The 23,895-nt window shown below is 38.3% G+C and overlaps 1 protein-coding gene across 2 annotated transcripts in view; it reads right to left on the reverse strand.

The window, feature by feature from the left end:
* Window positions 1-2,469: 2,469 nt before the first annotated feature.
* NRP2 (neuropilin 2) overlaps window positions 2,470-23,895 on the reverse strand; it is a 130,338-nt gene continuing 108,912 nt past the window's right edge. Inside the window, exons 15-17 of one of the 2 annotated variants that reach the window (XM_040441380.1) lie at window positions 22,762-22,800; window positions 4,749-4,811; window positions 2,470-4,626 (exon numbers count right to left, since the gene is read on the reverse strand). In XM_040441380.1, coding sequence (XP_040297314.1) covers window positions 4,331-4,626; window positions 4,749-4,811; window positions 22,762-22,800 — 398 coding nt within the window. In that variant the 3' untranslated portion in view covers window positions 2,470-4,330. Of the gene's footprint in view, window positions 4,627-4,748; window positions 4,812-12,571; window positions 13,786-22,761; window positions 22,801-23,895 lie in introns of those variants that run through there. The other variant, XM_040441381.1, reaches the window with a different exon arrangement.

A 23,895-nucleotide genomic window follows, 5' to 3' on the forward strand; every position in this document is an offset into this window, starting at 1 on the left:
CCAATGCTACCAAAGGAGCATGCAAGGCCAAGCCATTCCAAGCCCCCCCGTAAAAGGATTAAAAAGCAGCAGGTGACAAAAAATAAAATACTCAATGCAAATTTCATATTTACATAAAGATTTAAAAAGAATTAGGGAAATATAAATAGAAAGGGAGTTACAGCAAGTTGTAATAGAAATTATTTACAAATGATAAAAGGTCTTGGACTGATTATGTTTGTGAAAGCATATTCTAAAAATTAGAATCACTTTTAATATCAAACACTTACAGAGGCCCTTAACATTCAAGAGTGGCAGAGTGACTTATGTTTTGAGAAACAAAATATGAAATTTGCTGAGTATATTTCATTGCCGCTTTAACATTACACATAAATAAAAACAATTTAAATTATGGTTGCAAGATCAGACCCTTCAATTCTACAAAAACATTCTTACTGTCCAGTATGGAGTCATGGTTGCTGTAATGAATGACTGCTTGTATTATCGGGTGTAATATTTGTCATTTCATATGAAAAAAAATCCTGCAAAAGGCATAATACAGTTTAATGGACTTTCATGGAATGTTCCTTGAAATTCTGGACAAACTTACTGCAAAAATATGCTTGAAAACGACTGTTAGTCATTTCAAAGTTGCTTTTAAGACCCATATTTGTTTTTACTATTATCATATAAAGTGTTAATTTGATTTGAATCTGATATAAACTCTATGGAGGAAATTTATGATGAGGGGGATATTTGATGTCAGTTTTGCTTGAGTCTGTGTTTATGTACTTTATGCTACATTTATATCACGTGTCGCATGTTTTTTGATAAATTTGTCTCCTCCTTAAATCAAACACTTTTGTCTAGAAAAGCTACTCCACTCCCCTGCTGGAGTGAGATCGCGACTTTTTAAAAATGTCTGAATAATTAATCTGAAGTGAAACTCATTAACACAGCTAACCTCACATACTTTTCCATGCACAAAAATGCAAAAAGTCGTAACATTTTATTTTGCGCAAGTGATTGCAAACTTGTGACTTTTTGAAGCCAGAAAAACATACTGGCTTCATCAGTGAAACTATATGGATACATTCAGTAATAGTAGCCTGGTTCTGAAGGGCTTCTAGGAGGTCTGAGTACATTCTCAGGTAGCCGTATAACTGATCGGCAGGGTATAGTAAGTGACCTTGGTGGTATAGATGTCTGAATACATTCTCAGATAGCCGTATAACTGATCGGCAGGGTATAGTAAGTGACCTTGGTGGTATAGATGTCTGAATACATTCTCAGATAGCCATATAACTGATTGGCAGGCCATAGTAAATGACCCTGGTGGCACAGCGATCACAGTACAAAAAGAATGCAAACAAAAAAAAAGTTTTGAAAACTAATCCTTACACATCAAAAATGTTGCACTACAGTAATAAAATGTCTGTACTGCTGCATTGTTTGCGTTGGGTATAAACTTTAACCTTAAAGAGGCACTGAACAGTTGGCAACTGCAACACAACATTCACTTTTCCTTCCACTGTGGTATAGGAACTGTTTAATGGAATTCTTGACATGTCAATGGGCTTTAATGACTCTATGGTAGCAAAGCATTTGAATAGTTGGTAGCCATGATGATGACAGTATGCAACATTAATATAAATGAACCTTCTTTATGTACTAAGTAGAAGTATTTAGTGTAACTGGAACAAGCAAAAACAATGATCCTATATCTTCTATGAATCATCACCCGATGGCTATATCTATCCATACTTTGGCAACAGGAACTACACACTTACTACATTAGTTTTCCAAACCAAGTCCTAAACATGTGCATCACATTCACATTTGAAAGGGCCCTCAAGAAATCACGGCATTAAACAAAAAGTTCCATCTTCTTCTGAATATCCAAGGCACTTACGTAGGAAACAGGACTATGTGTAAAGGAAAAGTTATGACTCTAGCTGCTCCTGATATGTAAACAGCCCCTATTTCCTTAATCAAAAGTACAACAAGAAAACCCCCGTAGGTATAAGACACTAGTTTACGCTATTTTACTAAAAAACATACACAGTACAATGAACTGGGCAATACAATCCATAAATAAAAACCAACAAACAAAAGTCAACAATTAGGCACCAAAGTAACCATAAAAAGCCCAGGTATTGCCCCTTACAATTGATACTAAGTGCTAGTTAATGTGAGAGTGCGCACCTATAATTATATTCACCCAATCTGACCATTTATTACTGATGCTCGAGCTGGTGTGGGATTTTTTTTGATCTGTTGTGCCAAAATCTTGTTCGTATAGTGGCATATTATAGACTGCTTTAGGGCTCATTCACACGACCATGGTTTTGTTCCGCATCTGAGCTGCATTTTTTGCAGCTCGGGTGCAGACTTATTCACTTCAATGGGGCCGCAAAAGATGCCGACAGCACTCTGTGTGCTCTCTGCATCCATTGCCTCGCAAAAAGAGTCTGGTCCTATTCTTGTCCGTTTTGCGGACAAGAATAGGCATTTCTATAAAGGGCCGTCCGTTCCGCAAATTATGGAAGGCACACGGGCGGCATCTGTGTTTTGGACCGCAAAATACGGCACGTTCCTGTGAATAAGCTCTTACACAGCAACAGATCCAAAATCAGCACTGCTCGTGAAAGACCCCTGCGTGGGTCACAGCATAACATATTTTTACTATGTTGGATCAAAATATTTTATTAGATGAGGTTGTGTTCTAACTAATCCAAAAACTGTGACTGGATCCTAAAGAACAAAGAGAAGCATGATGGAAACCTACACATTTCTCCTACTTATTTGGATTTGATATTAGGTTTGATGAAATGCTCCAACATTGAACTGCATGAATGTGTGTCCTGTGAGCTGGGTATCACCTTAATAAAGGAATGCCACTTACTTTCATATGAACTAATGCTACATGACCACTACATGTAAACACATTGCCAATGAGTTATGCTACATATAGTTAAGGCAAGTACAGATAAGAAGTAGCTCTTAGTTTACTCCCAGCATGCTTTGCTACCCAGCTGGTTATGCATGTTTTAAGGCTGTTCATACTTCCAGATTCCACCCTAACTTAGTATGTGCTCTAAAAATGCTGCTCTTTTTATAACACAAAGAGCAGCACCTATTAAAGGATATGATATGTGTCCATACAGAAGTATGGAGAACATCTGATGAGGAAGTACTACATAATATGTACGTGATGGAAGTATACTAACCCAAAGTTAATACTTTTTTTTACTGCTGTCTTGAGTTATGCCAGTAGAATGACTTGTCTATTCACCTTACCATTGTACTAAAATCTAAGAGGACAGTGAATCCCCCATTTGGGTCTCTCACTCATAACTATGTTTTCTGGAATTGCACTAGTACATCTTCAGCAAGGGAACTGAAATAACAATGTTCAGTGTGCAGTGTAAATATGCAGGAGACATTGATCTTATCAGAGTGTCCATTCTCGTTACCTGAAAAGCAAAAGACTAGATACTTTAAGTGCTTCTCTCACATTCATATAGAAAAGGCAGCCATTTGGATATGAACCAGTGCTCACAAGAATGCCACATAGAAATGCACTGGTATCACCAAGCCAGGGTTTAAATAATTGAGTATCTCATTAAATGGCTTTCTCTACTATTTGGTGGAGGAAGGTTCACTTTAATAAATCTGTCTACAGCACAATGATAGCAAATGCAATTTTGGGGGTCAACTGTAACTTGAATAAGCTTCACCAGAAAACAATACATGAATTGTAATCAACCCTACCCACCCAAACATACAATACATAAAAGGTACAATCAAAGCCAGCTCTGAATATAAAACCCTTTAAAAATGTGTCCTTTGTTCTAGGCATTTGGGGGAGAAATTTTTTTTTTTATAGACCGTATGCAGAAGACGGTCACATTTCCTTTAGAGACCTGGCTGTAGAAAATGGCTCTGAATCACAAGTAATCTTAAGGCTCTTCTACTCATGTCTAGATGCTGTCGTGCAACTCCTTACTTGGGGCAGGGGGAAGTTGATCTCGTCCTACTAAAAGTGCTGTTGTTCCCAAAAGTCCAAGTGGTAACAGCACTGATACGAGATTTTAATCCACATCTCTCCTCCGTGGAGAAATATGCCATATGTACGATAGTCTAAAAATTATACATCAGGTCTGTAAAACTGGGAGGCATTGGAGTTTTGGGAGACATTGGTATAAAGTCCTTTCTTCTCAAACTATTTCAGTGTCCGTATGAAGAAAAGTAGCTGAAACAGCTAATTTACTGCCACCACATATGATGGCTAGGAGACTTCTAAATGAGAATCGCCACGTGTTCAAAATCACTAAGTTGGAGAATTCCGTCATGCTTCAGAGCAACATTTCTGTGGATTCATTTTCACCTTATGTTTTATTCCATCATAAAGCTCAAAATTGTAGTTCTCCAAAGTTGTAGAGCTACGAGAAGAAAGGCCAGTATAGGAACAAGTGCAGTAGAGTAGCAAACCAGCACAAATAGCCCCAAGAAGGACTCCAAGAGAACTCATGGCAATAATGGTTACCAAAATTGGATCCAAAGTATAAAGCCAACTTTCTTCTTTGTCAGATCTTGGAGTTACCACATTACTAGTGGGAAATGTTGTGTAGGATTCATAGTCACCTACAATACAGTAAATATTTATTAGAAATTAAATAACAATATAAATTATATAAAAGAAGATCTAATACAGAATAGAAACAACAAGAAAAATACGACATAGAGTAGAAAGTAGTGTTTCTTACTTAGTTTCCCTCCAAAGTTACGTTCCTGCGGGTCATAATTGTGTCTTATAAATGGAACATCCACTACAAAGAAGCACAAAATAAAAACATTTTAGATGAAATTTAAACAAGTTGGAATATATTAGAGAAGATTCAGAAGCGAAATATATATATTACATAATTAATTGTAAGTTATTGCTCCAATAACAGGGTTTTATTATAAAACAACCTAGATGGATTAGTTTACCTTTACTGATATGTAATAATTGTTAAATTTCTTGTGTATTGTGTATGGGTATTACTAGATGTTAATATTCTGCTTCTATCAAGTAGCCAGATACCAATCCATACTGACAGTTTTACAAGTTATTAATACTAGGGTTATTAAATTCTATTTAGATATTCTAGGACTAGTGTACACATAAAATGGATAAGATTTTTATAGACACGGTAGAAAACAAAAGGAGATATCTCACTGGTTAAAATAATAAACTATGGTAAACACTATATATATATATATATTCTGTCTACCGTAGTTTATTATTTTATGGACTCTAAAATGTTGAATTGGTGAGCTGCCCATAGTAACCAGTGAGATATCTCCTTTTGTTTTCTACCGTGTCTATAAAAATCTTATCCATTTTATGTGTACACTAGTCCTAGAATATCTAAATAGAATTTAATAACCCTAGTATTAATAACTTGTAAAACTGTCAGTATGGATTGGTATCTGGCTACTTGATAGAAGCAGAATATTAACATCTAGTAATACCCATACACAATACACAAGAAATTTAACAATTATTACATATCAGTAAAGGTAAACTAATCCATCTAGGTTGTTTTATAACATATATATATATATATATATATATATATATATATGGCCAGGGAGTAGACCACAGCAGAAGATGGTGCTATGGACACTGGTGAATAAACATACAATTTACTTCCCAATTCTGCAAGTGCTGTGGTCCCTTCCCTGTCTACATGTGTGACCTGGATCACGTGGACCATTATTTACAATTTTTTTTCTTGTGCTGCTTATATATATATATATATATATATATATAAATATATATGAGAGAGAGTCTAGAGCACCAAAAAAGATAAATCAGACTATACACATGAGATAACTGTTGTCTGAACGCTTGGTTGACTGACCACCATCTCTCCTGATCTTCCCATACATATGTGTGGCTAAGCATGCATGCGTTATTAATGGAAGTCGCTGCCAGACACCTCCTGTGGGATACCTAATTTGCCTAAGAGCAAAAAATCAGGCTGTTGAAAGCCAACATCCTTAACCCTTCTGTCCTTTGGCACTTGCCTTGGGGGAAGGTTTGGAAGGCTCCATACACAATAGATAGAAGGCTGATTCCAATGAAATTAATAGGTTCAGTGGACATATATTTATTGTATATGGCCAGCTTAAGAGTATCAGGAAGTATCCAATCCAAGATTGTTCATATGCTTAAACAAGCCATCGTGTCTTTACATTACCAATCATTTCATCCACATAATGGCACTAACAAACATTAGTTTAGAGTAGTTAAAGTAGTCACCAACATCATACATATGTTGCTTATGTCATGCCAGTAAAGTTGTTACATGATAGTCGGAACTCGCACTTTTCAGTCTTAAACCAGGTGTTTTGAATACTATATATTTAGTATACAGATAGTATACTGATTTTTACCATGTTTCAGATTTGTTTGTTCTTGCAAAACCTATGTACTGTATGTGTGAATTAAAATCTGTTGTATTGTACCAGGCATAGCTTTCTGTCCTAAAAATGACTAATTAACAAACAGTCTAATGTATTACAAAATCAATGACATACAAAATGTGTTCAATAACGTTCAATTATAATATTGAAAAGGCAAAGTAAAATGTTTGTGCATTCTCCTTATCCTATTATATTGGATTGGCTAATCACATATTAGCTGATGAAGTTGAATCAGGGTTACAGGTCACATGTGGATCTTAGAAAAGGACAGTTATATCCCATCAGTTGCAACAACTTCCAGTATTCTTTCCATTTGACCACCTACTCCTTTTCCACTGAAAGTACCGTTTTTCACAAAATACCGGATGAACATTGCACCAGCTGAGAAACTAAGTCTGATGAGATCCTGACAATAAATTTCCACTAAGCTGCTGATGCACACCAGCGTGATTGTGTTGCTTATTTTTGCCCTTTAGGGAAAGGGAAAATGATGTCCCATTTTGTTGATTACCCCAGAGAGAGGACAATCTTCATTATAATCACATTCGGGCAATTTAGCACTTAGCAACTTTAGTAAAATCCCGGAACTACCATCATTGTCGTCTCAGGTGACAGACTGATTGAAACTTCAAGACAGTAAGCAAAATGCTGATACCATAAGAAAGAGAGGCTGATGGGGATCACAAAAAGCTGTGAACTTGTTTAAGTGCTGGAGAGCCAGCATCACCTATATGAGTCATTTTCAGGGGAAAGTAAATAGAAACAGATGATTGTACAAAAATATTATCCTTTAATCACATTCCACACAGCACATAATCAAATAAGTTTCAAATTTCCATAAGTTTTTTTGTCTTTCATTCTCAGGCAGAGGACAAAGCAAGAAATGTGCAATTATAAGGGAGGGGGAGAAGATGATTGGATATCAATATTTTTCAATATTGATTTTACCAGGGTTTTCATAGAAAAGAACATTTTACAGCATATAGATAAAGAACAGCATTCACCATGCCCAATTGTTTGCAAATAATTAACAGGTAGAAACATGGATAACATTTATGGTGTGGTCTTCTATTAAAGGGTTGTGCCTTCCATCACTTATAATCACATTAATATAAAAAATGTCTTAATATCTACAGGAGAAGAACCATTGCCAAAAAACCTGAAAAACCGTCTGGACCAGGACTTTGAAGTGCATTTGGCAGATGAACCAATACTTAGAAGTGGTCCCTTGTGATCAAAAAATGCCTACTAATAAATACTGATTCAAATGTTGCTTCTTTTGTAAGGCATGAATGTAGGACAACCATGGGTAAGTGATGGGCAACCAACTATTGGAGAAGATGGTATTTCTGTATAGGCAAGAAAAGTGGCCATCCAGTTACCCAATATAAAGATATAACCTGCATACAGCTTTACTTTAATGTGATTATCCCTTTAATAAAATACCATAACATCTCCCCCTTGCCACAAGGCATATTAAGAACTATTTGTTAAGTACAGTTTATGTCTTTTCTACAAAGAAACTGTGTTTGACCGAATATGAAGTCCAAATAGTGTGTTTTTACTTTAGGCTTCAATAACTGTATTTGTATAACATTTTAAAGCAACCCCTTCAGAACCAGACAGCAACATGACAAACATTGAAAGGAAACAGACTTTATATCGCTGAGAAAAGAGAACATACATTTCATGATATCTGTCTTTTATGCATTCTTTCAAATTTTATCAACAATAACGCAAGCATCTAAAAAGGCAGCAAAGATGCAGAAGAAAAACACATTAATGAGAAATAGTTTCCAAAAAATAGGAAACTTAGGAGAAAAGGTGCCTTGTTGTATATGTTCCTTTTGTTTAGTCTCTTCATTTGTGCACAATGCAGCTGGTTACTTCTTTTTGTATATATGTAGATATATTATTTTTAATTTTTTACTGTCAAACAGTAAATGCTATTTACAATCATGGAACTTTGTTCTAAGCATGTGGTAACAGATGGTAAGCCTCAGATACTGCTGTTAGATTACACAGACAAGAGAAAAATAGCAGCGTAATTACATTTACACTTTAGGACTGATGTGATTTTTAAAACAGTTACAATAAATTTCCTCCTGTAATTAGGCTCTGTGAAAAAAAATCTCTGTACAAACACATAGCTCCAGAAGGAAGCCATTTTGTAAGAACCACTTTCATGCTCAATGGGTTTATAATGCATTGTGCAGCAAGTTTGCATGACAACAGACTAAGTGGATCATGAGAATGAATTCTTGCAACATAGATCCCTGAAGAAGATTGGTACTCACTGGACATAGACTTAACAACTGGCTTCCATGCACCGCTATGCTGTCCAAGTGGTTTTGTGATGAGAACTACATAGATCTTAAGCAGGTCACACATATAACATTAAAGGGATTCTGTCACCTCCTTTTTACCCTATAGAGGTGCGGACATGCATGGCTAGATCGCCGCTAGCATGTCCGCAATATACCTGTCCCATATCTCTGTGTGGTTTTATTGAGTGTAAAAAATGATTTTATATATATGTAAATCAGCCTGGTAAGGAGCCCAAGGGGCTGTACTAACCGTTCTGGAGCCCAGCCACGCCCCCCTGTGAAGGAGCCCAGAACCGCCTGTTTCCAGGAATCTCCTCCTTGTCAGATCGCCGTAATCTTGCGATGCGCGACCTCGCGCATGTGCAGTGCTGGCATAGTGTTCCTACCCTGTGCTGGCATCAGCCTCGCGGAAGGAACTGCGCATGCGCAAACTCGCGCACCGCAAGATTACAGCGATCTGACTGAGAAAGGAGGAGATTCCTGGATACAGGCGGTGCTGGGCTCCTTCACAGGGGGGCGTGGCTAGGCTACAGAACGGTTAGTACAGCCCCTTGGGCTCCTTACCAGGCTGATTTACATATATATATAAAATCATTTTTTACACTCAATAAAACAACTCACAGATATCAGACAGGTAGATTGCGGACATGCTAGCGGCGATCTAGCCCTGCATGTCCGCATCTCTATAGGGTAAAAAGAGGCGACAGAATCCCTTTAATGATGGCCAATCACACAGATTTCGGTGAGACCAGCTGACCATATAATATATATAGGAGGCTTCCAACTGTCTCCTGATGGGGCATTTCAAGAGAGATAAGAATAGGCAGTTGGATATCAACTTGTCTGATCCTTTTAATCTCAGAAAGATAAGGCACCACTAGAGGTGACTGGTAATGGCCTTATCCCCTCTCCCCTGTTCAGAACACAAGAACCTTATATGTATATAGAGCGGATTGAAGAGATAGTAGTCAGCTGAATGAGCGTTCTACTGACAACACCTAACGTGTAAGGCATTAAGCTATGTAAAACAAAAAAATCCTTATAGAGGTAGCTTCATTTAGCCATACAAATTAGATACATATACAGTCAAACATTCCAATTTTGGCAGGTCTGGAGTCTCCTGATGTTCCCCAAACAGCTGATGTAGGGAGCAAAAAGGATCAGACATATTGGATTTCAATTGCAGTGGCTTTCTTCCATCTTCTCATGTATATATGTATGGGAGAATCGGGAGATATAGCTTTCTGCCAATTATTTGGCTGGGTTATCTTATGTGTATCCCCAACTTGAATGCTATGAAAAGGACATTGTGGACCCGATCTCTTCTATGCAACACCAGTTGGACAACAGTGACACACAGAACATGGAAGTCTTCAATGGGAAAAAGTAAAGAATCTCCCCCAAAAAAACAAAAACACAGCAAACAGTGAACATAGGGTTGCCTTAAAGTAAATGGGGTTTTTGTTCCATGTGAAGTCAATGAAACATGGTAAATTTTAAGCTGGTAAAATTTAGTCTCCGTTTTATCTTACTACACTGCCTGATTTGCCTCCTGGTTATACAGGTACTTTACAATGTACAAAATATTTCAACCTCTAGGCACATACTTATGTGTGCATTACATTACAGAAAAATAATTAGCAGTAATGTCAAATGGACAAAACCAATCTAATACAAAAAGGCTCAAAATTATTATACACAGCAGTGAACTGTATACTAGCATTTCTGTGAGAAATACATTCAAACACCCAAAGAACAGCATGGATACAAAAAAAATATACATTTCTATGTCACTTTAGCATATAAGGCCACCCATTTGCTACCTAAAAAAATAAGTAAAACTTATTGTTTTTAAGCTCCACTAACACCAAAACTGCAAAATGTGTGAGCCACAATTGTTATGTACATTACAAAAAATAAATAACACACATGGCAAAAGTGCATGTGTCAGATCAATGATAGATGTGTGTTTTAATCTGGACCAGAAATAATGGTCAGATGATGAGCTATTCTCCTGAAATGTATGACCAAAACTAAAGAGTTGTAGTACCAAGATTTCCTTTTTTTGGCTTATTTTGTAAATATGGTAAACAAATGTTGAAGCAATGGCCAAAATTTGCTGTAGTCAGGCACCAGTAACCTCGATGGAAAATTTTAGTTATGTCTTGGTGGTACCTAAACATGTGGTGCAGTACAAGATTAGAAAATTGTGTCTGCTTTTTCACCAGATACAGCATCAAACTAGACCATGGACTGCATTTAGTATTCCAGCCCAGTCGCATTCACTTGAATGAACCCAAGAGCAAGAGTGCTGCTGTTCCTGGGAAAAAGAAGGTTCCATATTAGAACCAAGCTAGGAAATATGAGATAGACTGTATTGGAAAAGTCTATTATAACATTTGCTAACACAGATGTATATCTCAACATGTTAAAGAGGACTGTCACCCTCCTGACATGCCTGTTTTAGTAAACACTTGGATTTTTCATGAAATAACAGTGTTGGAGCTTCATTTCTTCCAGCTCTGCGCTGTTCCTCTAGTAGCCATGCTCAAAAAATGGATATGTCTGCACAAAGTCTGGCACTTCCAGCTATGATTGGTCAGACTGTGCGGTAACACCCAGTAGTCAATTTATTTATACATTTCTACTAGGAATAACAGAAGAATGCCACAACACAAAGTTATAAGAAAATATGCTTCTGAATTCTTATACTGTGTGGAATATAAGAATTTACTAAGGCATGTCAAGAGAGCTGACAAGTCCTCTTTAACAGTATATCCAAAGAATCCCATTAAATGACACCATAGCCTGAAATTTTGGATTACAAAGATATAACGCTTACACCCAAATTTACTTCTGACAAAGTCTAGGAACTGTACCATATACATCTCTGTGTTAGTAGATTGAACATTTATGCAAAGTGAGTTAAAATAGGGTAGCAGATTCTAATGGTTCATGTAACTTGTACAACCACTATTTGTTCATCTGAAAAACTAAGAGAGCATTGGATACTGACTGCTTTCGAAAGCTCAGATAAATCAAGTAACTGGCAATAAATGTGTCCTGCCCAACAGATATCGATGGTACATCAGTTTCCCCAAATACCAAAATGTTTTAAAACTGTGGCAAATCTGTTTAGATATTCAGTTGCTGTTTGTTATGTCCTGCATTGGAGTCTTGCAATATAGGACTCAGGAAGCCTCATTGGTAAGAACAAGGGGTGTGGTTAGTGTCACATGATCTGCTGATGCCAAGAAACATCTCACTGCCATAAGGCATGATGTGACAGCAGACACATTGCAATTATGGAAGTAGGGTTCAAGCATGGGGGATAAGAGAAAACTGTAAATGAGGTAAATAAAAAAATAAAAAAAAGCCAAGGAGGTATGGGAGCTAGAGTAATTGATGAAAATACACCGTGAAAAGCAGTTTATGGCACAACCCCTTTAAGCAGAAATAACTTCATTCATAGATGGTTGGGAGTTAAGAATGAAATGAATTAATAGTTTATAAAGGAATTCATTAGTATTCCAGTAATTCAGTACTGAGATGCCCACCCAATGACCATGAAGATCTGAACATATAGGGGCAGCTGCTCTGACACTCCTCTCCTTTGACACAAGATACATCAGTAGGTGAATTATACCTGGGGATGCGTATAAAGACAGTACAGAGAAAAAATAGTGGTTTTCCTCAAGGTAGCCAGAATCAGAAGGTATGCTTTCATTGGGTAACCTTTACTTTGTTACGTGATACTATTGCTTTCCTTTGCATTCATTTTTAACTTATATCCCATTTATGTTCTAATCCCCTGTCAACAACTCTTGTCTTGAAAACAGGTCCATTTGAGTGTTATTCTGTATGTTGTGAGGCCATTAAATAATTGCTTAAGCAAAATGAATTTCTGAAATTTTACAAAAAGAACAGCTTCCAAGAAATAAAAATAACTCTGTTTTTGTAATTGCATATATGTAGTATAAGGTGTCTAAAAACGTACTGCAGTGAGCTCCACAGTATCGACAGAAGGTTGTCCCATTACTCCTTTGGTAACATTACATTTTTTTTATGTAGCTACCATGCTTTAAAGATATTGTCCCCAAGCACAAGTTGAAAAATTGGCACAATCATTTAAGAGAATGAACTCATGCTTAGAAAATTCTATCCTTAATGGTAGCATAAAGAGTGTGGGGAGATAAGCACAAGTAGCAAAATAATATTTTGTATGCACTGTAGTAAATTAACTACAAATTTAATTTACATTTTTACATCCTGGGCTCTAGCATGGATAGTACTGAATGGCATCAGTCACATGGTTTGGCCCGCATTGTCCATGAGCTCACTGAAATACATTTGTTTTAATTGCCTACTTCCATTAGTGGTTTGCACCACTACTTACGTGCAATCTCATACACACAGAGATATAGATATGTATGCTCTTAAAAAAAATTCCTTCATATTTTCAGGCAATGTTTTTTTTTCCATCTGGGGGAAAATTAAAAAAAACTTGGAAAAATAATTGTCTTTGAAAATAAAAAGCATTCAGGTTCTAAAAGGCATTGCCCCTTTATCTCAAACATTTTCCAAGATGCAGCATTAGATTTTAGAGACAGTCAAGAGGGGACGAGATGTTAAAAGGAAAGGGAGAATAAAAGTGCAAATTGAGCCAACAGTTCTTGAGTCTTTTAAGTCTAGATCCAGCGTCCATATCGCCCTCAGCAACGTGAACTGTGATCAGGATCATCTTGCTCTAGTTTTATAGTTAAGGTAGGCTCCACTGCCAGAGGTGCCCCATTAGCGTAGTGTGAGGTTTTGTAGGTGATGGCTGGGTCGCTCTTCTTGGCCGCATAGCGGAAGCGGTGGTAGTGGAGCACCAAGGCTAGTGCGACGGAGACCAGCACCAGAACAGCGCCTCCTGCTGCCATAACGTAATACCAGTAGACTGGGATTGGCTGCACTGACACCGTATCCACTGTGGGCTCGCTCCCTGGTAGAAGGGTGCCCCCTGGTGGAGAGACACAGAAGAGCGTTGCTAGGTGGGATGTAGGAGGACTAAGATCAAGATAAATCACACATGCTTTTACATGCTTTTCTATTTCTAATTATAAAATACAGTTCCACTAATCTAGCAGAATAAAAAATATTACTATTATGTAATAAAGTGATGCTCCATCTTAAAAATCCCCCCATGTTATTACTGAAAAGCATCCATGACTAAAGAAAGCATTTTCAATAATATTATATCATTAAAGGTGGAGCTTCACTATAAATAAATTCAATAATTTTATATTATACAAGCACAGTCCAACTTTTCAAAAAGAATCCATTTGGAATTCGACACACATACACATAGCGTTGGGATTTTTCTCTGAAGAGTCACCTAAGCTATGGTCCATGAACCGAGATGTTTTGGCAGAATTTTTTGGCTGAATGCAGAACAAGTAAACTTAATTACAATGGTGGCTTATCATGCACACATTTTAGGTGAACAAAAGGGGTGCTAATCAGGCATCACAGCACACATCAGCCGGACAGCACACCTAGATTACAGCATGATCTTATTCCTTACTGAATGTCCAAAATCTATACTATAAGAACCTCTATATCTCATATAAATATGCCAAGAGTACAAGGGTGGCTTCACACGTGGCAGATCTTGTTGCAGAAAATGTCTGCAACTGAAAATCACTTCCATTCACCTAAATTGGGCTTGCAGAAATCCATGGACTTGGAACTGATTTTCAGAATTGATTTTCTGCAATAAAATCTGCCACGTGTGCAGGTACCTTAACTACCATCCCGAAGATCTGGGTAGCAGGGTGCTTTGAATTAGTGATGCTCTATTTGTTGTTCGAAAGGCACTCCTGGCTACATAAAACTTCTCTAAAAGTATCTTCAACTTTTGTAAGCAACTCATAAGCACAAGTCTTTAAGATGTTCCAAGTCTGCACAAGTTCAAGCAGCCAAAGATCTCAAAACAATTTCAAGCAAACGTTGTCTACAAATGTTTTGTCCATTAATGCTTGTCAGAATTTTATGTGGTGCATAAACCGGGATGGGAAATGTTGATTTGATGAAATGAGAAATGTAAAAAAAGAAGGATGCCTTTAAATCTACTTGACTAAAACAAGCATAAGTTCCTAAACTTTTGGGAAATTGCTTGCTTCTGAACTAGACTGGCCTTTGCTACGTCTAAATGTATGTTGAGTAAATGATATCCAGTTAAATTCTTGGAGGTGTATGAACTACCACAGAATCTAAGCTGGACCTTGAAGAAATATATACCGTTTCCAATAACACTGGGTCAGCCAAATCCCTCATCATGTAGATTTGTCTTTATGTTGCCTGCTCAGCAATACTGTTCTCTTTCTTAATTTGTCAACTTAAGTTGAACAGGCAATTCACTTGTTTTCTTCTCAAGGGTAAGTCAACCTCTCTGCAGCTATTCATATGTCAGAGGCTGAGTGGATATGTGTTGCACACTGTGTAGCAGAAGAAATGTTCAGTGTTGCAACCTGCACTAACTTCCTTTTAAAATATGAAGCTTTATTAATATTAATTATATACAAAATGTGGCTAGTACAAGGCGAATAAAATAGTAGCTTCATCACAAAAATTACCTCTTAAAATATTATATAGGTACTTTAAAACATTAAATAGGCTACAGATTTTGATGACCTACTCTTAGGATAGGTCTTCAACACCAGATACATGTGGGTCCAAGACCCGTCGCCCCCAGAGATCATCTGTTTTGGGCTGCCATGCAGTGTACAGAGGCAGAAGGCACCATATACTGTGTAGTTTCTGGCACTAGTGTACTGAAGCTCAGCTGCCATTCTCTTCTCTGTCTGCCCCCCAGCTCTGTACACTGTGTAGTTTCCACAGCAGCCTGAAACAGCTGATTGGGGGTGCTGGATGTCTGACCCACATGGAACTGATACTTATGTCCTATCCTGAGGATGATGAGATCATTACCTATAGCAGGGAGAACCTCTTCAATTCCCCCAAATATTTTATATCTAAGCAATATTATTAATCTGTCACTAGCAGCCCATAACATGGAGAAAAGCCATCGATACTACATGATATGGCTGCCAGTGTAGACCATAGGCATTGCTTTGGCATCATAGGCCATTTACGTTAGGTGAATTATTGACAGACTGAGGGATTATTTTATCTAACAGATTATATTAAATGGCAGTACGGCAGAATGGCAGCTGGTCATCGTATCAATTACATAGGTCAGTAGAGTGTACATGCATACTGCCAAATATATCCAAAGGTGAGGCGTGGTCAGCAAATTTTTGCAATATAGCATAATTCATTGGACAGTGGATCTCATCCACTGTACAATGCTACAATTTTGGCATGCAAACAAGACCATACCTGGAGACTGGATATAGTTGCAGCTAGCAGTTTTACCAGCAAAACTGTACAGCCATTACAATATAAAACCACACCAATTAGCAAGGAATCCACATGCTGGCACAGTATTGGCCACAGTGGGCTAAAATGTGTGAACCCAACCTTAGATATTTATTACTCAGACTTTTCTGATGTTCATGTATTTAGAAGCTGGGAAGCAGGATGTATTAAAGGAGTTGTCTAGCTTTGTAACACTTTTTGGTCCCCTCCTTCCCTGTGATGTGCTCCTTGGGGGACAAGTCAATGCTGCGGCCAGGCAATGGCTGCAGCAGTACATGTGACCCCCCTCTGTGCTGGAAGTTTACTGGTAGATACCAGCGCACAGTGAACGTAGCAGTGGACCAAAGGAATCAGAACCGAGCGTCGTGGAGCCTACTGGGGGGACGGGGAGATGGACAACTCCTTTAAGTTAAATAAACATTAACTAGAAATATAAGATTTATTATTAGTGGCTTTGATTAACTTTACTGTAATTTTGGCATGAAATGTCTTTACTCAGGGGGACATTTGAAGAATGTGGTCTAAAGTAGAATAGCCGTGTGCGCATATTCACAGAACTTTACTATTATGGGAAGGAATCTAGATATATGAAGTGCCGAGGATGTGTACTTGAACATTCCTGCAGTAGATTCATGGCTATGACAATTTCCTGGCCTCGCAGTTCATTGTTTATTATCTGTAGCAATGAATGTGTCACACTGAAAGTTTTTTAGTACCCGTCCCCAACTGCAAAATCAAAATCTGGGAACAAACAACACCCTGTTCCCCTTGTCACCTCTCCTCCTGCATCTATCAGACATTCACTGCCACTGAAAGGGGTGTACAAATAATGAGTGGGATAACAAGGCACAATCACTCAGAGGCAATGTGCAGAACACAGATCCAAGGACTTTCATGGGTAAGGTTCACATTTCATTTTATGTGACAAGAAACAAAACAAAGGACGGGACACCATTTTTTTTTACATAAACGCGCCTGTTCTAAGAAGCTTTTCAACCAGATATTAGAGGCTTTGAAACACAGAAATGAAAACAGCTTTATTCTAGGATTTTTAAAATTGCTTGGAGTAGGACTTATCCTGACATGCCAACATTAGTCACATAGGGTTAACATAAAATTTTTGTATGAGATACCACAATTGCTGTCATCACTGCTGTATATGTGATATTACTAGTTAGAGGGTATTCCAATAATAGCAAGTTATGCCCTATCCACTGGACAGAGGATAACTGTTAGATTTGTGGGAGTCCCAATGGGTGCGTGCTGTACTCATCTAACTCCAGCACTCCCAATGGAGTGGCATCGCGCATGCTTGACCTGTAACCCCAATAAGGTGGTGAATATGGGTCCCTGTTCTCATGATTAGTGGGGGGCCAAAGGTTGGATCCCCACTGCAGTTATCCCCTAACCAGTACAAAGGGGATAACTTGCTATTACCCCTTTAACGAAAAGACAAACTATTAGGAGTCATGTACATGAACGTATTATGACTCCACACAAACTCTGAGCTATATGGAGTGGTAACACACAACCTATTGTACCTCCATATGCCTCTACATTTGGAATATGTATTCCAAGGAGAATAATCCTGTAATACAGCACCATACAAAAGTAGTATGCCTCCTTGCAACCCAGATGCATGCAGCTCAGCAGTGTGAATAAGGGCAGTGCTTATTCCAATAACATGGATATAGTAACTAAAAACTGTGAAAAATCTGTAAAACTGTAAAAATCATTATTATGTATTATTCACTAGTGCTGTAATGTCCCAGTGAATGTAACTGTTACTAAACAAGATATAGTATGGGAAAACGAGCTATTCTTTAGCCAAGCCGATGCTAGGTTTTCACTGCCTCTATTAGCTTTCAGCATTATACCGATAAAAGTGGAAAAACAACAAAAAAATATAGATTTCAGACATGGATAAATGGAAAGTGCCAGGGAACAAAGACTTAAAATAGCTAAATAAGGGGCCAGATTGCAAAGCAAAGAACTCCTAAGCAGGAATTATCCATAATTGAGCTTTTAAACTAGAGGACCCTCTGCAACCAGGGAGATAAATCAAATAATGCTGATATACACAATGACCGGAGGAAAGACCGGGCAGTGAAATACAAAGGCTTACACAACTCATGATTATTTCAATCCCGGAGCATGAGTAAATATTCAACTACGGTCTTGGCTCAACATTGCATTTTTTCTTGTTTGGTTATAGAAGCAACTGAAGGAGAAAAACAACATGCCAGCGAGGCTGGGGGGAGGTGTGAGTGTCAATGTTCACTTAGCATATCTGTAGGGCTGCAAATTTACAGCAGTCTACATAGAAGTAGCTGCTGCCTCTTAATTCAAGCCACTTTGACATGAGAGCAACGAAACTCATTCTGCAGTCTGAATTTTGATTTCATTAGTTAACTTTCTCGGCTTGAAAGGCCCTTAAATCAATCACTGATTTGGCATAACATCCATGTTCTACTCTTTATGCCACATGCTTATTTCCTGTTATTTATATCGCACCAACATATACAGAGAATATCTCCACTTACAGTACTCATTTTTTAACACTTTTAAATCCAAATAATTTTAGTATGTAAAATAAGTGACTATATCAGACTTTTACCTCACACAACTATTTTTGTGCTTTTATAGTGCTCTATTATACTATATTATTTAGCTATACGATCCTTTAAGTGGTGACAGGTGGGTCTGTAACCCATTATGTCTCTCCTATTGAAATGTCATACATGACTGCAGGTACATTCACATCTGCGGCATTCCTGATCCGGCACAAATATGCCAGAAAACGGTCGGATCAACGCCGGACCCCATTATAGTAAATGGGGATATTGTAGGATTTGGGCAAATCTGGCAGGCTGCTCTCTGCCAGAACAGCCCGCCGGATCTACTGCCGCAGATGCAAACGTACTCTAACCAACATGCATGTCTCTGGGGGAGTCAGGAAACATAGCTGCTTGATAAAGAATCTTTGATCTATTGTTGACAACACATTTTAATGTTAATTATGTTTTAGAATTTCTGGTGTTTTTTTTTATTTTTCTATGTCACTATCTATATAAAAAAAAATATACAGTACAGATCAAAAGTTTGGACACACCTTCTCATTCAAAGAGTTTTCTTTATTTTCATGACTATGAAAATTGTAGATTCACACTGAAGGCATCAAAACTATGAATTAACACATGTGGAATTATATACATAACAAACAAGTGTGAAACAACTGAAAATATGTCATATTCTAGGTTCTTCAAAGTAGCCACCTTTTGCTTTGATTACTGCTTTGCACACTCTTGGCATTCTCTTGATGAGCTTCAAGAGGTAGTCCCCTGAAATGGTTTTCACTTCACAGGTGTGCCCTGTCAGGTTTAATAAGTGGGATTTCTTGCCTTATAAATGGGGTTGGGACCATCAGTGGCGTTGAGGAGAAGTCAGGTGGATACACAGCTGATAGTCCTACTGAATAGACTGTTAGAATTGGTATTATGGCAAGAAAAAAGCAGCTAAGTAAAGAAAAACGAGTGGCCATCATTACTTTAAGAAATAAAGGTCAGTCAGTCAGCCGAAAAATTGGGAAAAGTAAGGGCTATTTGACCATGAAGGAGAGTGATGGGGTGCTGCGCCAGATGACCTGGCCTCCACAGTCACCGGACCTGAACCCAATCGAGATGGTTTGGGGTGAGTTGGACCGCAGAGTGAAGGCAAAAGGGCCAACAAGTGCTAAGCATCTCTGGGAACTCCTTCAAGACTGTTGGAAGACCATTTCAGGGGACTACCTCTTGAAGCTCATCAAGAGAATGCCAAGAGTGCAAAGCAGTAATCAAAGCAAAAGGTGGCTACTTTGAAGAACCTAGAATATGACATATTTTCAGTTGTTTCACACTTGTTTGTTATGTATATAATTCCACATGTGTTAATTCATAGTTTCGATGCCTTCATAGTCATGAAAATAAAGAAAACTCTTTGAATGAGAAGGTGTGTCCAAACTTTTGGTCTGTACTGTATATACGGTATATATATGGTGCATGCACAGTTGCCAACAGTCCTGAATTTGCAGGGACTGTCCCTAATTTTCAGAGACAGTCCCTGAAACTTTGTCTGCACCAGGCCAAAAATGATTGCGACTTATGTAAGCCGCAACTATAACTGTAACTATAAATGTGATTTTGGGCAGGTTTTGCATGTCCTTAATTGTCCCAAATGCAATGTTGGTAAGTATGCGCATAGCACACACAAGGAGGGAATGCTCACTAGAAAGGTTTTACCTATGGGTAATTAAATGTTAGCAAAACGTCCTTGAATTACCCAAATCACCAATAGCATTGGGACTGCTGGAACTGAAGACAGATCATAGAACCTCGCCTGTGCAGATTTAATCCCAAAATAGCTTTAAAGGGTTAATATTCAGGCTGTATCAAGTGTCAATGACAAACAACAAGTAACACTTTTTCACAAGAAACGGATAAATATCTGACTCACCAGACACACATAAGACTGGTGATGAGATCTGCCTATAACCACAGTGTAACCCACCCACGCAAGCCCTAACATTTAAACTAACGTTAAATGATTCTCAAGCGTTACCCTTAGGTATGATTTTATTTATTAACTTACATCAATCTAAATCAATGTTCAATCACTTACCTTCAACAGCGACCAACTGGTATAATATTTAAGCCTAACTTCACTCAAGACCTGAAAATTCTGGCAGATTTGCAAGTCTATGTAAAATCCCAAGTCTTCATGTCATACACATTGGGATCCAGGAAGCCAAGATATGGGGTTGTAAGGGTATATCCAGATGTAGTGGTTGAGGTGTGGGGAAAAAACTCTTTGAAAACAGCATTGCGTTTTTGGTGGGATTTTTGATGTGGTTACAGTTTTTAAAGGTGAAACACGCTAAATGTATGTTATTAAAGGGAATGGGTATCACTGCATATAAGGTGTCCAGATCACCATTTTTTTATTTTCTTAATGCCCCCCGTTTCCCCTCTGTCAACACTCAAAGATGCACTGAAATCAACAGTCTGGACTGCTGTGCTATTATAATGGAGAGGACTCCTGTGCGCATACACACCTGTCCCAACAATGTACTTCAGTGCAGTTTTAAATGCTGACAGCAGTGGAATGGATGGGTAGTAGGGAAATAAAAAAAAGAGATCTGGATTCCTTATCTGTAATAATCCAAGATCATGGTGACAGATTCCCTTTAAGCTGTAAAAAAGGCATCCACACTGAAAACCATCGTAAAAACGCATGCGCACCTCAATGCGCAATGTGTGAACATACACTTTGGTAGGATGCTAATACTGATACCTACACTTCATCACTGATTTTCTTATCTGTATAACCAAATAGAACTTCCTTAGGGTTAAAAGGGTTTTCCAACATTTTAATACTGACGATCTATCCTCAGGATAGGTCATCAGTATCTGATCAGTTGGGGTCTGACAACCAGGATCCCCGCCGATTAGCTGTTTGAGAACATCTGCCTTCATGCAGCTTACTAAGCCGATCACCGTACATTGTATAGCGGCTGTGCTTAGTATCATGCTCAGCCTCGCTCACTTCTATGGGGCTGAGCTGCTCCCAGGCCACGTGACACATAAAAGTGTCATCACTGGCCTAGGAAAAGGCGTAAGAAAAACACTGTATGGCTGCTGGCGCCTCTGCCTTCTCAAACAGCTGATAGGCTTGGGTCCCAGGTGTTGGACCCCCACCAAAGGATAGGCCATCAGTATAAAACTCCCAGAGAACTCCTTAAACAAATATCCTTAAAAGTTAACTATCATTTCCAAAAACTTCTGAGATGTCATTGTGACATGTTAAAAGTTTTGACTGGTGGATGCCTGGGTGCAAAACAATCAAATGAGGGACAATAGTTGCCTTTTAACCCTGCAGAGCTCCCATTTTGTAAATGTGGGAAAGAAAAAAAAAATCTGTGCTTACTGCTTTCCATGGACCCTGCCAAACAAATCCCCATAGCTCAGCTTCCTGAACCCCTGTGTTTCAGGCTGTGGGTGAAGTGAAGCGTTAAATAAAACCTATTAGGTAATTTCTGCTTAATTATCTGAGAGCAGGATCTAATGGAAGGAGAGAAAATGTGCTCTGTGATATACAGGTATATAGGATTTACAGCAGGAGTTCCCAGGACTCCTAGGAGAGACAGTGAGAGTCCTGAGTACCCTGCCCACACACAGTGATTGACAGCCTTCTCTATACACAGTGATACAGGGAAAGCTGTCAATCATCCTGTGTGGGCAGAGTAATTAGGACTCTTACTGTCTCTCCTAAGAGTCCTGCCAGGATTTACTTCGTTTTTTTCTCAGAAATCCTGCTCTAAATCATATAACTTTATATATCTCAGAGCTCAGATTCTCTCCCTCTACCATACTTTGCTCTCAGATAGGGTCACAGAAATGACCTGACAGTTTCTGTTTGATACCCCATTCACAATAATCCCATTATAAATGTTTATTTAACTCAATGCTTAAGAATTCATTTAGCTGTGAATAAAGGTTACACATGGCGGATAAATGCTTACCTGGATATACAGTCGGTTTGGGGAAAGCAGAGATTGGTTCTAGAATAGAAAACAAAATACATTTTATTTCTTTTATTCTATTTTTCTTTTCGTGTTATTCATCCAAATGAACGGATAGTTACATGTCTGTCACCATTACGTATTTATTACTTCATTTTACACTGCTGTGTTAGAAGCATTTATGCTCATGTCAGAACCCAGCCCTCATAGATACCTTGCCATGAAACACATTAGTGGGTTCATTTTAGATGCAAGCGCAAACCTCCCCCTGGATTCATTACATTTCATTTATTATGCCATGTCGATGCCGAGCATGTGTGCAAGAGAAGTGTATTGATTAGGTGCTCAGTCTATATTCCATGAAACACAGTGAACCATCTCCCCACTGCTGTGTCATCTTTAAATGGGATAAGACAATTATGATCTCATGGCTACCAGTAATTATACACGGTAGGATATTAAATGTTAGCTTCGGCAGAACTACATTTCCCATGAATCTGGGCCTGATGCTTTGGTTGAACATCCTTGTAGTCTAAATACTTGTCTACAAAGAAAAGGCCAATTGGTGTGTTTAACGACCCAGAGAAAAAAAAACCATGATCAATAAACCACCTTCGACAGAAGGGACAATTATATTGTATTTTTTTTGGTGCAGATCTTAGGAAACCCACTTATCTAAGTCACTCAATCTCTACGGAAAACTTACAGGGGAACTTTGACGGAAACATAAGGCAATATCCATTGTAAAGCTATTGTTTGGTATGATGCTATGTAGGTTATGAAGCTAATACTGATTCAATACAATATTGATTATTACTATTTGCCTTTAGATCAGTATGATATTAATATGGTTATTCTGATCCCATACTTAGTAGTGTTGAGCGAGCACCAAAGTGCTCGTGTGCAACACTTCGCAATGCTCAGGTGCTCTACCGACCACCCGAGCACAATGGAAGAACCCCAGGCACCCCCTGCTCTGAAGAGGGGAGGGTGTTGGGACTCTAGTTCGGATTAGGAGTCCCTGCTATAGCAATGTCCATATATGGAGTCAGTGCTTGGGGACACCCCAGTGTATTTAAATCTAATTTATCCTCTATTTCAGAAAAGTTTCTGACAGGATTCGAACTCACGGCC

Source organism: Bufo bufo, chromosome 7 (assembly GCF_905171765.1).
Source record: "Bufo bufo chromosome 7, aBufBuf1.1, whole genome shotgun sequence".
Lineage (NCBI taxonomy): Eukaryota > Metazoa > Chordata > Amphibia > Anura > Bufonidae > Bufo > Bufo bufo.